The sequence below is a fragment of the Euphorbia lathyris genome, chromosome 9, assembly GCF_963576675.1.
Source record: "Euphorbia lathyris chromosome 9, ddEupLath1.1, whole genome shotgun sequence".
NCBI lineage: Eukaryota > Viridiplantae > Streptophyta > Magnoliopsida > Malpighiales > Euphorbiaceae > Euphorbia > Euphorbia lathyris.
Window position 1 is genome coordinate 71084903 of NC_088918.1, and position 13265 is coordinate 71098167.

Consider the following 13265-nt stretch of genomic DNA (forward strand, 5'->3'; position numbering starts at 1 on the left):
ACGATTATTTTTTTCTGAAGGTGGTTGATTACATAACATCCCTTTCTGGAATGCGGCGTATTGGGCTGCAGGAGAGATGACTTTCCTTCCTGTATAGGGAGAAATCTCCCTCAAGATTGACACATTCACTTTGAAATGATTGGTTAGAGAGATTGTGCCAATCTTGGTGTGCACCATGGGACACGTCCATCTCAAAAGGTCTGGACTTTCTGTAGAGAGAGAAATTTCCATCCAAATTAGTCAGGTTCACTTTGAAGTGATTTGTTAGGAGTTTATTGTGGCAATCTTGTTGTAAATTTTGATAATGTTATGATTTTAATGTTGTTATTGCGTCAATCTTGCTGTAAATTTTGATAATGTATGATTTTAATGTTAGAATCTGTTGTTGTTTGATATTTTTTGTTATACACCACTTCGCGAATTAGCTTCAAAACACATCCAGACTTCGCATATGCTAATTAAAATCATCAACTAAACCAAACATTAGCTTTGCAGGCTTCACATATGCTTATTAATTTCATCAAGTAAAACCAAACATTAGCTTCGCATAAGATCGAATCTGCGAAGTCAGACGGGAGGGAGACGGACGCGCGTAAATATTGAGGGTATTATGGAAAAGTCACACAAAAACAGTCTAGATATGTAGTAGGTTGAGTAAATGGGTTAAATATGTAAATGAGCCTCCCATTTGATATAGTTTTGTAATTTACCCTAATAATAATTATAATTGTTATAATAATAAGTAATTACTGTTGTGCTTCTTTTACCATCTCAATAAACGGCGTATTTCACTTTTCACTGCACAACTCTTTCCATTTTCCTTTCTCTCCAAATCCATGGTCGGTTAGCGTGCCTGTGTGCCATCATCAACTTCTCCACCTCATTATGTATCTTCTCCAACCCTCTCCGATGATAGTTTGGTGAATGTTCCACTCACGCGCCGGTGGCGAGGTATTCTCACCGCACTTGACTTTGCTTATCAGATAGTATTAAATCTCTCAAAACTTGGTAGTTTTTCACGGTGAGTTACTTTGTTATTCCCTTAAACCAGGGGCGGATTTAGGGGGGTGTCAAAGGGGGCATTTGCCCCCCCCCCCCCCCCTTCATCCCGGGAAAAAAAAAGAAAATTTTTTTTCCCCAAAACGACGTCGTTTTGGTTCCAACCAAAACGACGTCGTTTTGGTTTAAGCTTTTTAATTTAGAAAACAGAAGAACAGCAGAGGCAGGGAGGGACGGATTTGTGCTTCTCTCGCTCGAGACAGAACATACAACGCAAACGTGTGACGCCCCTCCTCTCCAGCGAACGCAACGCCGACGCCGACGCCCCTCCTCTCCTCCTCCAGCAAACGAGTCGACGACGCCTCTCCTCCTCCGGCCGGCCACACATTTCAGGTTAGTTTAACTTTTTGTCCTTCAATTTTAATTTTAGGTTAATTTTTGACATGAACTTCTAGAACAGGATTGATATGAACTTCAAGTTAAACTAACCTGATAATTGGTACAAAATTTCATTTATCCTTGTGATTTTTCTTGTTATAGTGTTTTGTCTTGGATCGGGAACAGGATATGTTTATAGAATTAGGAACAGTGTCTGTATTTTGGATATTTAGGTTGGTAACTAAGTTCGAACATGTAGACCACGTGATTTGAATTTGAGGCGCCTGGTTAATGTTAAAAGACCTGGGTGTTCATTAGAATTTAGAGCAAAGAACTGGCAAAAAAACAAGGCCTGTCTAGAAATTAGTTAGTTGGAGAAATGAATGAAACAAATAGCAAACCATGAAGAAGAAAAAACAACAAATTAAAGGAGGATATTGGTTCAAGTTGCTTATAACCACATTTCCATGAGTGTAGGTGAGTTATGCAGTGAAGTGCTTTTATCATTAGACATATGTTTCGAATACTAAATTTTATCAAGACTAACTTCTACTTTCAAGTTACTGTTGACAGGACTTCAATTGTTGTCATCTTGCTCTTTACAGAAATTCCTCTGATATTCAACACAAAATTAATGTTCAAACCCACACAAACTGATTTAACATTCATGTTAGAAACTATTGTTAGCCATTAAACTGATTTAACATTCATGTTAGCCACTAAACTATTGTTTGCTGTGTTTTTTATAAGTTTAATCAAATTGATAAAATGTTTATTCATGGAGTAATTTGATTGATAGTTAGGGGTAAAATTGCTCTTGGCTACAAACATTAGGGGTAAAATTGCACTATTTTAGACGTTAGGGGTAAAATTGCTCCTAACCCAAAACGTTAAGGGTATTTTTGCTCTTGGCTACAAAAATTAGTCTAAAATTTTTTTTTACGTAGAGGTTTGCCCCCCCCTCCCTCAAATCCTGGATTCGCCACTGCCTTAAACGACACTAATGTTTCATGATCTTGTATACCTGTGGAAGTGAATAGAGTAGAATTGAATTTCTGAGTTTTGTGAGATTCTGTTTTAGTTGAAATTTTGAATCTCTGCGTGTGAGGAGATGCTTCGCCATTCTATTGGTCTTAGCAGTACCTATCTAGCAACTGTCTTCTGCTGGTTCATTATTACGAACACTGGTGTTTCCCTTTTCATTTCACTTCCTTCACTTCAGCATCGACCAATCTAGCTTTCGTGTTATAATTCATCTCATTATTGTGCATAAAAAATGTGATATGCCCTAGACAGAGAAATTTACACGCATAAGAAGTAGAAGGATTGATGGGGTGCTTGTGGTGGTATCTCCTGATTGATGGGGGCTAAACTGATATTTTTTTTAGGTGTTTTTACATTAAAAAAAATCAAAGCCCCCTATACAGTTCCCATAGAAATATTGGCGTTTTCTGGTGACCAGGGTGCTCAAGCCCCCTGCCCCCCTGAATCAGTCCCTTGAGTAGAAGAATGAAGTATGAAATTAAGAAGAAGAAAAATGAACTTTTATTATTTCATCCTTAGAACAATACAGTACACATGGTTCTTTATATACAGAATGAATGCTAGAGTATGAGCTGGATAGAGACAGTGACAGTTACATTTCTGTTATTTCTCGCCAATCTTGATAGCAAACCGTGGATAGAATTGTAATTTTACATCCCCCTCAAGATGGAGCTGGGGAGACATCGAGCATGCCCATCTTGGACAAGGCTGGATGCATAGTTTCCAAACTAAGAGACTTAGTGAAGAGGTCTGCTAATTAGTAGGAAGTAGAGATATAAGGAGTTTGAACAAAACGAGCATCAATCTGCTCTCTGCTAATTGGTAGGAAGTAGAGATATAAGGAGTTTGAACAAAACGAGCATCAATCTGCTCTCTGATAAAATGACAATCGATATCAACATGTTTGAACCAAGAAAAATGCAATATCCTGTCAATGACCTTCGAGTAGAAAGACACTTTCCCCAATCTGCATACAGTAAGCTGTGATTTGATAGTGGAGCACATGTGGAGTTGCTTTGAGATGATGCTCACAGGGCTGTTGCATATATTGTGTTGTGTGACAAAAGTAATGTCTGGTCCTGTGAACTGTAAATACAAAAGTCTACCAATAAGCCTTCGAAAAACCGATGGATCTTTTAAAGGAATACCTGGATCTTTAAGCACAATCCATGAGTCATAGGATTGGTTATTGTTGTTGCCCCTCCAAGACCTGCATCTTTAACAATGTCTGATATGTATTTTTGTTGAGATAGCAAGATTCCTCTAGAAGCCCTTGAGTCTACTGAGGAAATACTTGGCTGGTCCAATATCCTTAATAGTGTACAAGTTAATCAAATTTGTTTAACATTTGTAATATCCTGTTCATAGGACCTTATTATCAAAATGTCATCTACATAGATGATAAGGGCAAGAAAGTGGTCATTGTGAATACGCAATGGTCATTAATAGACCTTTTAAAACCATATGCCAGTAGTTGAGGAGACAGTTTCTTATGCCACTGGAGACCAGCCTGTTTAAGTCCATATAATGACTTAATGAGCTTGCAGGCTTCCTCATGTTTGGCATTGTGATAATCTAAAGGGGGTTGTAGGTAAATCTCTTCATCTAGAGTGCCATGTAAATAGGCATTATTCACATCGATTTGATGGATAGGCCAAGTCTTTGTTGCTCCAATTGCTAGAAACAGTTTAACTGTCACTGATTTGGCTACTGGGCTGAATTTTTCGATGTAATCAATGCCAAACTCTTGGTTGTATCCCTTTACAACTAGTCAAGCTTTATATCTATCAACTTCCCCAACTTCCCCTGTAGGCTTGTATTTAATTCTGAAAATCCATCTTGTAGGTAAAGTTTTTTTGTCAGCTGGAATAGGTACAATCTTCCATGTATCACTGATTTCCAAAGCTTGCAAGTTCTTCCTCCATAGCTTGAACTCAAAAGGGATCTTGACAAGCTTCTTGATAGGTTTTAGGTTCTTTGGATGTTGAGATATTAGCTAAGAAAGCTCTATGTTGAGGAGAGAAAGAAACTGAATATAAGGAATTTGCAGTTGAAACTGGAGCACAGGCAACAAAATCCTGCAACCACACAGGTTAACCTGTCTAGAAGATTTCCTAGTAGGTATATCATTGGTTATAAGAGGAGATGAGATGGGTGAGGAGCAATTTGAAGTTTGAAGATTGGAAGGGGCAAAGTTAGGAAGAGAAACATTAGATTCTGCGGACTGAGGGACAATAATATCAGTGGGCAGATCATTTTGCGAAACATCAGTTGGAATAGAATTGTAATTTCACACGAAGCTTAATCAATTAGGTATTTATTTGATATTTTTCTTCTTTTGATGATTGTGTTGGTGATTTTAGGCTTCTTTGGTTGGTTATATGTAACATGTAAAGAAGAAAAACCAATGGATGGACGGAGAAAATAACAGGAAGAAATCATATGTATTTCCTCTTTGCCATATTCTTCTCTTTGGCATGACATGGCTTCGTGCATACAAGTTGCAGAAGTCATTTCCTTGTGATTTTGTTATCACCTCCCGCATGGTTTATGATACTGCAGCTTCAGCTGCATCACTATCTATTCGGAGGTAGTATACTGTTTACTGTATAGTGCCTTATTAGGTTTATATGGACGAAAGTCAATGGTTCTCATTGTAAGAAGGTACTTCATATGTGGAAATTCTTTACGTAACCCTTTTTTTTTCATGTCTCAGTTTTTAATTTAATTCTTCCCTGTAGCTGGCATAATGCTGCCAATTGAACTCTTTTGAAAGGATGACTGTCACTTAATACATTGTGAATCCCTTTATTTCTCCCAGTTCTTCTATGACCTCACATCACTTTTCAGGTGCTTTAACGAAGAGTTTTGTTCCCCTTCTAGGCATTATCGTATCATGCTGATATTATGCAATTTGATGCCATCCTTGTATTTTGACTTTTTTTGTGGTAATTTGTTCATGAATTTGAACAAAGGATGTCTTCTTTCGCTATTTGTATTACATGGTAATTAGATTAATATTGTTTGCACCTGTGGATATACTGTGTCTGAAAATTTGGGCTTTAACTGTTGTGATGTATGAACTTTTCAGGTAGGTTGTTCTGTTTAGAAAGTAAATGTTCTCTATGGGTATAGATCTAGAACAGCCTTCAAAAGAAAACCCTAAAGAAGACAGGATATCTAATGCAAATGGAGGGCGTGATAGAAGTAAACATATTGCTGAACGCCATAACGTTGCTGCAAATGATAAGGACACCGGACCAACTGTCAGTGGTCGGGCTTTTGATGGTACATGCAAAGTATATACTGGAAATGGAATAAACTTGAATACTCAAAAGACTTCAGAGCCTCGTGATGGAATGGAATTTGAATCAAAGGAGGAAGCATTTTCATTTTATAAAGATTATGCCATTTCTGTGGGATTTTCCACCATAATAAAAGCCAGCCGTAGATCAAGGATATCTGGAAAATTTATTGATGCAAAATTTGTGTGCACTAGATATGGAACCAAGCGAGAAGATAGTCTGTCCGAAATGCCTTATCCTGCTATAGATACAGATGGAGCAACTGTCAATCCTGTCAAGAGAAAACGAGGTAGAACAAATCGATCTTGGTTAAAAACAGATTGCAAAGCTTGCATGCATGTGAAGAGAAGGCAGCAAGATGGAAGATGGGTTGTTCGTACTTTTGTAAAGGAACATAACCATGAAATATTTCTAGACCAGGCATACTATTTTCATGGTTGTAGGAATTTAGACCTTGGTAAAAATAGTGTTGATCAATTGCATGGCATCAGGGAAAAAACCAGAAAAGTGTTTGTTTCAATGTCTAGACAATCAGTTAGATACAAGAAAAACCAGAATCAGAAGACTACTGCCACTAACCAGACAGGTTGCTCTGAATATTTGGCTTTAGAGGAGGGAGATGCTCAACTCATGCTTGATCATTTTACAAGCAAGCAGGATGAGAATCCCAATTTCTTTCATGCAATGGATCTGAATGTAGAACAGCGGCTGAAAAATGTTTTCTGGGTGGATGCTAAAGCTAGGGTTGATTATGGGTATTTTGGTGATGTTATTTTTTTTGACACCTCATTTATTAAAAATGAATACAAACTACCATTTGTTCCCTTTATTGGCGTAAACCATCACTTCCAAGGTTTGTTGCTTGGATGTGCATTAGTTGCAAGTGGGACTAAATCAACATATGTTTGGTTGTTGCGAGCATGGCTTAGAGCAATGGGTGGGCATGCTCCTCGGGTTATTCTTACTGATCAAGACAAATGCTTGAAAGAAGCCATTGCTGAGGTCTTTCCTAATTCACATCATTGTTTTTGCTTGTGGCATATTTTAAGCAAGATTCCCGAGAAGCTTTGTTACGTAATTAGGCAGCATGAAAATTTCATGAGTAAATTTAACAAATGCATCCTTAAATCTTGTACAATTGAACAGTTTGAGAAGAGATGGTGGAAAATAGCTGAGAGATTCAATTTAAGAAATGACATATGGTTTCTTTCATTATATGAAGATCGTGAAAGATGGATACCTGTGTACATGAGGGACAAGTTTTTAGCAGGGATGTCTACTACCCAACGATCAGAAAGTGTAAGTTCTTTCTTTGACAAACAGCTGCAAAGAAAATCTACTTTGAAAGAGTTTTTAGAACAACAGAAAGCAATTATTCAAGAAAAATTTGAAGACGAAGCAAAGGCAGAGTTTGAAACTTGGCATAAACAACCGGGATTAAAATCTCCATCACCTTTTGGGAAACAAATGGCAACTATTTATACACATGCAATATTTAAGAAATTTCAGATTGAGGTTTTGGGAGTAGTTGCATGCCATCCTAGAAAGGAATGTGAAGATGGGGAAACCAAAACTTTCAAGGTTCAAGATTTTGAAGTGAAACAGGATTTTGTTGTGTTCTGGAATGAAACAGCTGCTCACTTTTCTTGCTCATGCCATTCATTTGAGCTTAATGGTTATCTTTGTAGACATGTATTAATTGTTATGCAGATGTCTGGTGTCCAGAGAATTCCATATCCATATATTTTAAAACGATGGACGAAGGATGCAAAGAGTAGAGAATCCACAAGAGAACAGTCAAATAAGTCTGATTCTAGCGTTGAACGCTACAATGATATATGTAGGCAGGCCCTTAAATTAGGTGATGAAGGTTCTCTATCTCAGGAGAGTTACAATATTGCTTGCGCTGCACTAGAAGCAGCTTTGAGAAAGTGTGAGAGTGTGAATAGTTCATTTCAGTATTTAATAGACCCAACCTCACCATCTTCTAGCAGATCTCGGCAGTATGAAGATACAAATCATACCAACAAGACAAATAGAAAAGATGTTTCCAAACATAAACAGGTGAGCCAGTTTCAGATGGTGATTGCTTCAACTCTGAAAACTTTATCGATGTCTAATATAAACAGGCATTTTTTATTTATTTTATAGGTGCAATCAGAGCCGGAGGTTATAACCATTGGGATGCATGAAAGCTGGCAACAGCTGGTTAGTTGTGTTGTTTACATGATTAAATAATTTTTTGTTGTCCTTTGTATTGTGAAGGAATTCTACAAGTGGGTCCTTTATATGTTTTAGGGACACTCAAATTTACGAGCATCAGTTCATGATTGTTCTTATGAAATGCAAGATAGCATGCAAGGAATGGTAGGATGTGGTTCCGTAACAACCTCTTTTTCTTATATCTTGTCATATGAATGATGATTATTCCTGGAACTTTGAAGTAGTAAATAGTGCATTGCAGGAGCAACTAAACTCAAGGGCTTCGAACCTAGATGCGTATTTTGGCACTCAACAAATTGTTGTATGTCTCAACCACAAATATCGGAGTTAGTATATTTATTTTACATTATGTACTGTATAACTCTACCTGAATTTTTTTGTCTGATCTTCTGACCGCATTGTTTTCTTTTAGGGGCAATTAAATTCCTTGGCTTCTAGCCATGATGACTATTATAACAATCAACATGGCTTGCAAAGGCTGGTAATGTACATTGAGACTTGATTTCTATATTGTAATATCGTATTGCATATTGCTGTACAGTTCCTAAGTTTTTTTTATTTGGAACCCTTGTAGGGACAAATGAATGCCATGTTACCTGTCCATGATTCTCATTACTTAAATCAGCAAAGGATGCAAGATATGGTATGCTCTTTTGCTGTGTTATTTCGCTTCGCGGTTAATTTAGCTTTTCTGGTCAAAGGATGCTCTCACATGCATTTCTAGCATGCTAGAGCATTTTGCCTAGAAGATTTTGGTATTCCCAAAAATAAGACTGTAGAACTGAAGGCAACATTCTTGTTGTTACTTAGTCAGGGATAAGGTCCAATTTTACGCCTAAGATTTCTTGCTTAGAGTAATTTAACTCTTATCGTTCCAATGTTCACCCTATTGGTTAGAGTAATTTAACTCCAAGCGTTTCAAGGGAACCTGTCGGATTGTTTGTTGGTTATTAATGACAGGTATTAGTTTGTCAGTAATTTCCGCGTATTTACTTGAAAAAGTGGAAAATCAATGAAAAAAGAGAAAATTTCACTAGGATGTCTAACATGGGATAAACACTGCGCTATTTTAAACAGTACGTGTTAAATTACTCTTGCAAAAAGTTTTAGGGAAAAATTTGGACACCATCCCTAATTATTCATTATCCTTCTTGATATGTAGTCAATTACATATTAGACCACAAATTATTCCCTCTTTTTTCAACATGATAATACATTCGGGTGTCGGTCGGGTTTATATATTGACTTCAATTATCTTTTGCACTTTCCCAGGACCAACCTACTGCAGCATCAAAACATTTGCATTCCAAACACCTCTCGCGTTAGCTGTGCAGTTAAACTTCGATATAAATAGGTAATTTATATCTCACTTGTCATGTATTTTCACTAACTGAAGTTCCCAACAGATACTTTGAATGGCATTATAATCTAATAATTGACAACTAACATAGTTTTAAATCTAATAACTGAAGTTCCCAACAGATAATTTGGTGGCAGGGCGTGCAACGGATCTCGTGCATCCCTTCCCTCTGCTTCTGTCTTCGAATACTTAAACCGAAGTGCAATGATCGACAAGGCAGAGATGTAGTTGTATATTTTGCAGAAGATTGACAAGGTACCTTTGACTTAATGCAACTTTTTTTTTTACTTTTTTTTTTTTTTTATCTTAAATGGAGGATGGGCTTGTATGATTTTTGTACATGTAGAAAAACACATAATATTTGAAAGATTCATGTGCCTTTTCATTTTCTTTATACTCGGTCTATAATTTTTTTTTTTTTTTTTTAATATCATAAGTAGGTCTTTTTGAGGGCGAGCCTTGGCGCAACGGTAAACGTTGTTGTCGTGTGATCAAGAGGTCATGGGTTCGAGTCTTAGGAACGGCCTCTTGCCAAATAAATTGGTAGGGGAAGGCTTGCCCCCAGTACACCCTTGTGGTGGGACCCCTCCTCGGACCCTCGCTCAGCGGGGATGCGTAGTGCGACCGGGCCGCCCTTTTATCATAAGTAGGTCTTTTAATTTAATTTAGGGATAAGTTACAAAGATACTTATAAAGTTGGGGGAATTTACAAAGATGGCTCAATGGAGAGGTCCATTACATTTTTAGATTCATTATGACATAGTCTACCTACTAGATTCTTCCAATACATATTTTTCCAAAAATACTCTTAGTATATATATAACAAACAACACAACACATAATGTAAGTTTTTTTAGAACAACACTTTCGAGAATTAATTCCAGCTTCATCTCTAAATCACTTTCAAGAATCAATCAAAACTCTTGTTGATTTTCAACACGTAAGTTTTTGTTGATTTTAGATACATAATAATCAATTGCAATTCTAGGTCGCAGCTAGTTGAACTTAACATAGGTCTCGCAAATTGCCAATTGCAAACCCTTTTTCCTAAATTGTGAACTATCTTTTAGCATTTGCATTTAGTATAAATTGTGACTCAATTGCAAAGTAACTCTCTGTTTAGTGCTTCACAATTTACGAAATGCGAACTAAATCTCCAAAATGCGAAGTTTATTATGCAATTTGCGATTCGTAATTCCTCAAATGCGAACTGACAAAATGCAGAGTCAATTTCACACAAATAAAGTCTAAATGAGGTTGAAAATTATCATTATACCCATTAACACTAACTCTAATCAAACATAACATATTCAATGTATGCTAAATCATCACAGAATCAAAATCTTAAACATAAACCTATAATATAGTCTGAAATATACAATGCAAAAACCAAAAGTGAGGGAGGAAATTTACCTTTAATTTGGTTTTATCCGCTTGTTGCATTTTCTTTCCAGATTTGTCCATTATATCTCTTGTTTTTTTTTTTATTAACAAGTGTGTTATGGATAGTCTGAAATTGGAAGAGTCTAGTTTTGATGTAATGAGTTTAAATTGGTCTATAAATATAAATGGGCCTCCCATTTGGATTAGTTCTGGTAAAAAAAAAAACCCCAAAAAAAGTAATGGGATAAAAAATTAATTTGGGTTGGATGAATTAACTATTCTAACTTGATTCAGTATTTTTAAATTCAACCCAACTCAATAAATAAATTAAAAATATAGAATATATTGGGCTGGATTGAATTGATGGGTTGGTTATAATTTATACAGCCCTAGCTATGGACACAATTTTTTTTTTTAGTAATGTTGCTGCATTTGCTGGAAAAAGAAAATAATTTGAATTAACATTCTCAAAGCTATAGTTTTTTTCAAGGTTATCAAATGCGGACCGGACCGGCCGGTTCAATCCGGTTTGATCAGAACCGGTCACAGTTCCGGGCCGGAGATAGTTCGGTTGTTAAATCTTTGAGAACCGTTTAAAACCGTTCAAACCGGCTGGTTCAACCACAAACCGGTTGACCCAGTACCGGTTATGCGGTTTGATTAGGTTTGATTTTAGACATGTTTACTTTAAAAAAAATATAAATTTTTACAAAGGTAGGATTCGAACCTTAGATCTTTAGCATGTAAACTTTAATGCTTACCACTACACTACCATTTAACTTATGTTTATAATTAACTATTTTTTTTTTTATTAGAACTAGGTGTGGAGGTAACAGAACAGAGAATCCCAACTAGGTTGGCACCCGCTGCGACCCTTATAATTAACTATTTAAGAATAAATAATAATGTTACAAGTTAAATAATTAAAATATGATTTAGTATTATTTTTCTATTTAGATAAATATCAATAAAAAAATTATTTTATTTTTTCAATATTAACAAAGTTTAATTAATATTTTTTTTTGAAGAAGTTTAATTAGTATTAAATTTTAAATATATACAAATAAATTTTAAAAATCTAATAAATTAAGATTGAAGTTGAATTATAAAATACATATCATATTTACATGTTAGTTATTAATAAAAATAATCACTATTAATTTTAAAAGTACATTTTTTAAATTTTTATATTTATTTGTTATGATATTAAATAAATATTATTAGTATAACTTTTATGAATACAGTTAATATTATACTATGTTATAAGATTAAATACGAATAGAATTATAATTTTCATATGATTTTTTAATACCGGTTAAACCTCGGTTGGACCCCGGTTAAACCTCAAACCCTTAACCCTTTGTCTTTTCCGGTTCTTTGACTGGTCCGGTTTTGACAACCATGATTTTTTTTATTATTATTTGAATTAACATTCAACCTAACCCAACCCACTCTAATTCCTTTGATTTGAATATTTGATGGGTTGGGTTGGTTTTAACAACCAATCTATAAATTATTTGTTTTAGTGGGCTGGGTTGGATTGTAATCCAAATATAAAAAAAAAATTATCCATTGTACACCTCTAAATCATACCTATCCCCCCTTCTAAACTTTCCAATTTCGAGTATGTTTCAAAATAATTCTTCCATCAATTCTGTCCCAATCCAAAGAATTGGGAATAAACAAATTACACACCTTCAAACCTTCTAATCCTTTGATCATCGAGATTTGCATATGGAAGTTTCTATCATCCCTAAGCTAAGGATCCCTCCAAACATTAACAGAATGCTCGTCTCCTATTTTCCACCGAATTAACCTCTCAACTTGTATAAATATAATTAATTAATCACTCGGTTACAAAACAAAAAAGTAAGTTACATGCGGAAGGTGTGTTGCACTCATCTTTGAAAAGTAAAACAGCTAAGGTCGGAATATGCGTTTATAATATTAGAGAATACAAGTTTTCCAGCTCAGCAAGTAAGAACTTTATTTTTTGGCTTAATGCTTCTTCAACCCCCTTAACTTGTCCAAATTTGTCATTTTACCCCTCCAACTCATCGAATGTCCTATTTACCCCCTTAACTCCATAAAAATGGTATTTCTCACTCCCTTAACTTGTCCAAATTTGTCATTTTACCCATTCTCAACTCATCGAATATCCTATTTACCCCCTTAAATCCATAAAAGTGGTATTTCTCACCACTTATGATCATATTTACCCTCTCAACTCCATAAAAATGGTATTTCTTATCCCTTTATAGTAGTAAAAAAAGTTGAAAAGAGAAAGAACGAATAAAAAATACAAATAACAAGAACATTAATATAAACAAGTTAAATACATTATATGTAGGGATAATGTACCAAAATAGGCCGATGATTTTTGGAGAAGTATCAATTTAGGTTCCACTTACAAAATAGCATAAATATAGGTTTAATGTTTAAAAAAAGTTGTCAATTTAGGCTTCGATAATGGATTGTAAGGGGATGAAAAATACCACTTTTATGGAGTTAAGGGGGTAAATAGAACATTCTATGAGTTGAGGGAAAAATGGACAAGTTGATGGGGTGAGAAA

General features: G+C 35.4%; 1 protein-coding gene across 10 annotated transcripts; it reads left to right on the plus strand.

The window, feature by feature from the left end:
* Positions 1 to 1237: 1237 nt before the first annotated feature.
* Positions 1238 to 9703, plus strand: LOC136205919 (protein FAR1-RELATED SEQUENCE 1). 10 transcript variants are annotated; one of them, XM_065996769.1, is made up of 9 exons: positions 1238 to 1392; positions 5513 to 7790; positions 7878 to 7934; positions 8025 to 8093; positions 8191 to 8250; positions 8362 to 8430; positions 8524 to 8592; positions 9222 to 9303; positions 9422 to 9703. In XM_065996769.1, the coding sequence occupies exons 2-8, from the start codon at positions 5538 to 5540 to the stop codon at positions 9273 to 9275; spliced, it is 2631 nt and encodes an 876-aa protein (XP_065852841.1). In that variant the 5' UTR covers positions 1238 to 1392; positions 5513 to 5537; the 3' UTR covers positions 9276 to 9303; positions 9422 to 9703. The 10 variants fall into 10 exon arrangements, 4 of the variants coding, with proteins under 4 accessions (XP_065852841.1, XP_065852842.1, XP_065852843.1 ...); XM_065996770.1 differs by having other exon boundaries at positions 9432 to 9703; XM_065996771.1 differs by lacking the exon at positions 9422 to 9703 and adding an exon at positions 9346 to 9363.
* Positions 9704 to 13265: the final 3562 nt, after the last annotated feature.

What these genes read in the sequence shown, in the direction of transcription:
- LOC136205919 (XM_065996769.1), top strand. Translation starts at nt 5,538, where the DNA reads ATGTTCTCTATGGGTATAGATCTAGAACAGCCTTCAAAAGAAAACCCT. An exon ending in ATGTTTCCAAACATAAACAG is followed by an intron (nt 7,791 to 7,877) that starts GTGAGCCAGTTT and finishes TTTATTTTATAG; the next exon opens with GTGCAATCAGAGCCGGAGGT. An exon ending in ATGAAAGCTGGCAACAGCTG is followed by an intron (nt 7,935 to 8,024) that starts GTTAGTTGTGTT and finishes TATATGTTTTAG; the next exon opens with GGACACTCAAATTTACGAGC.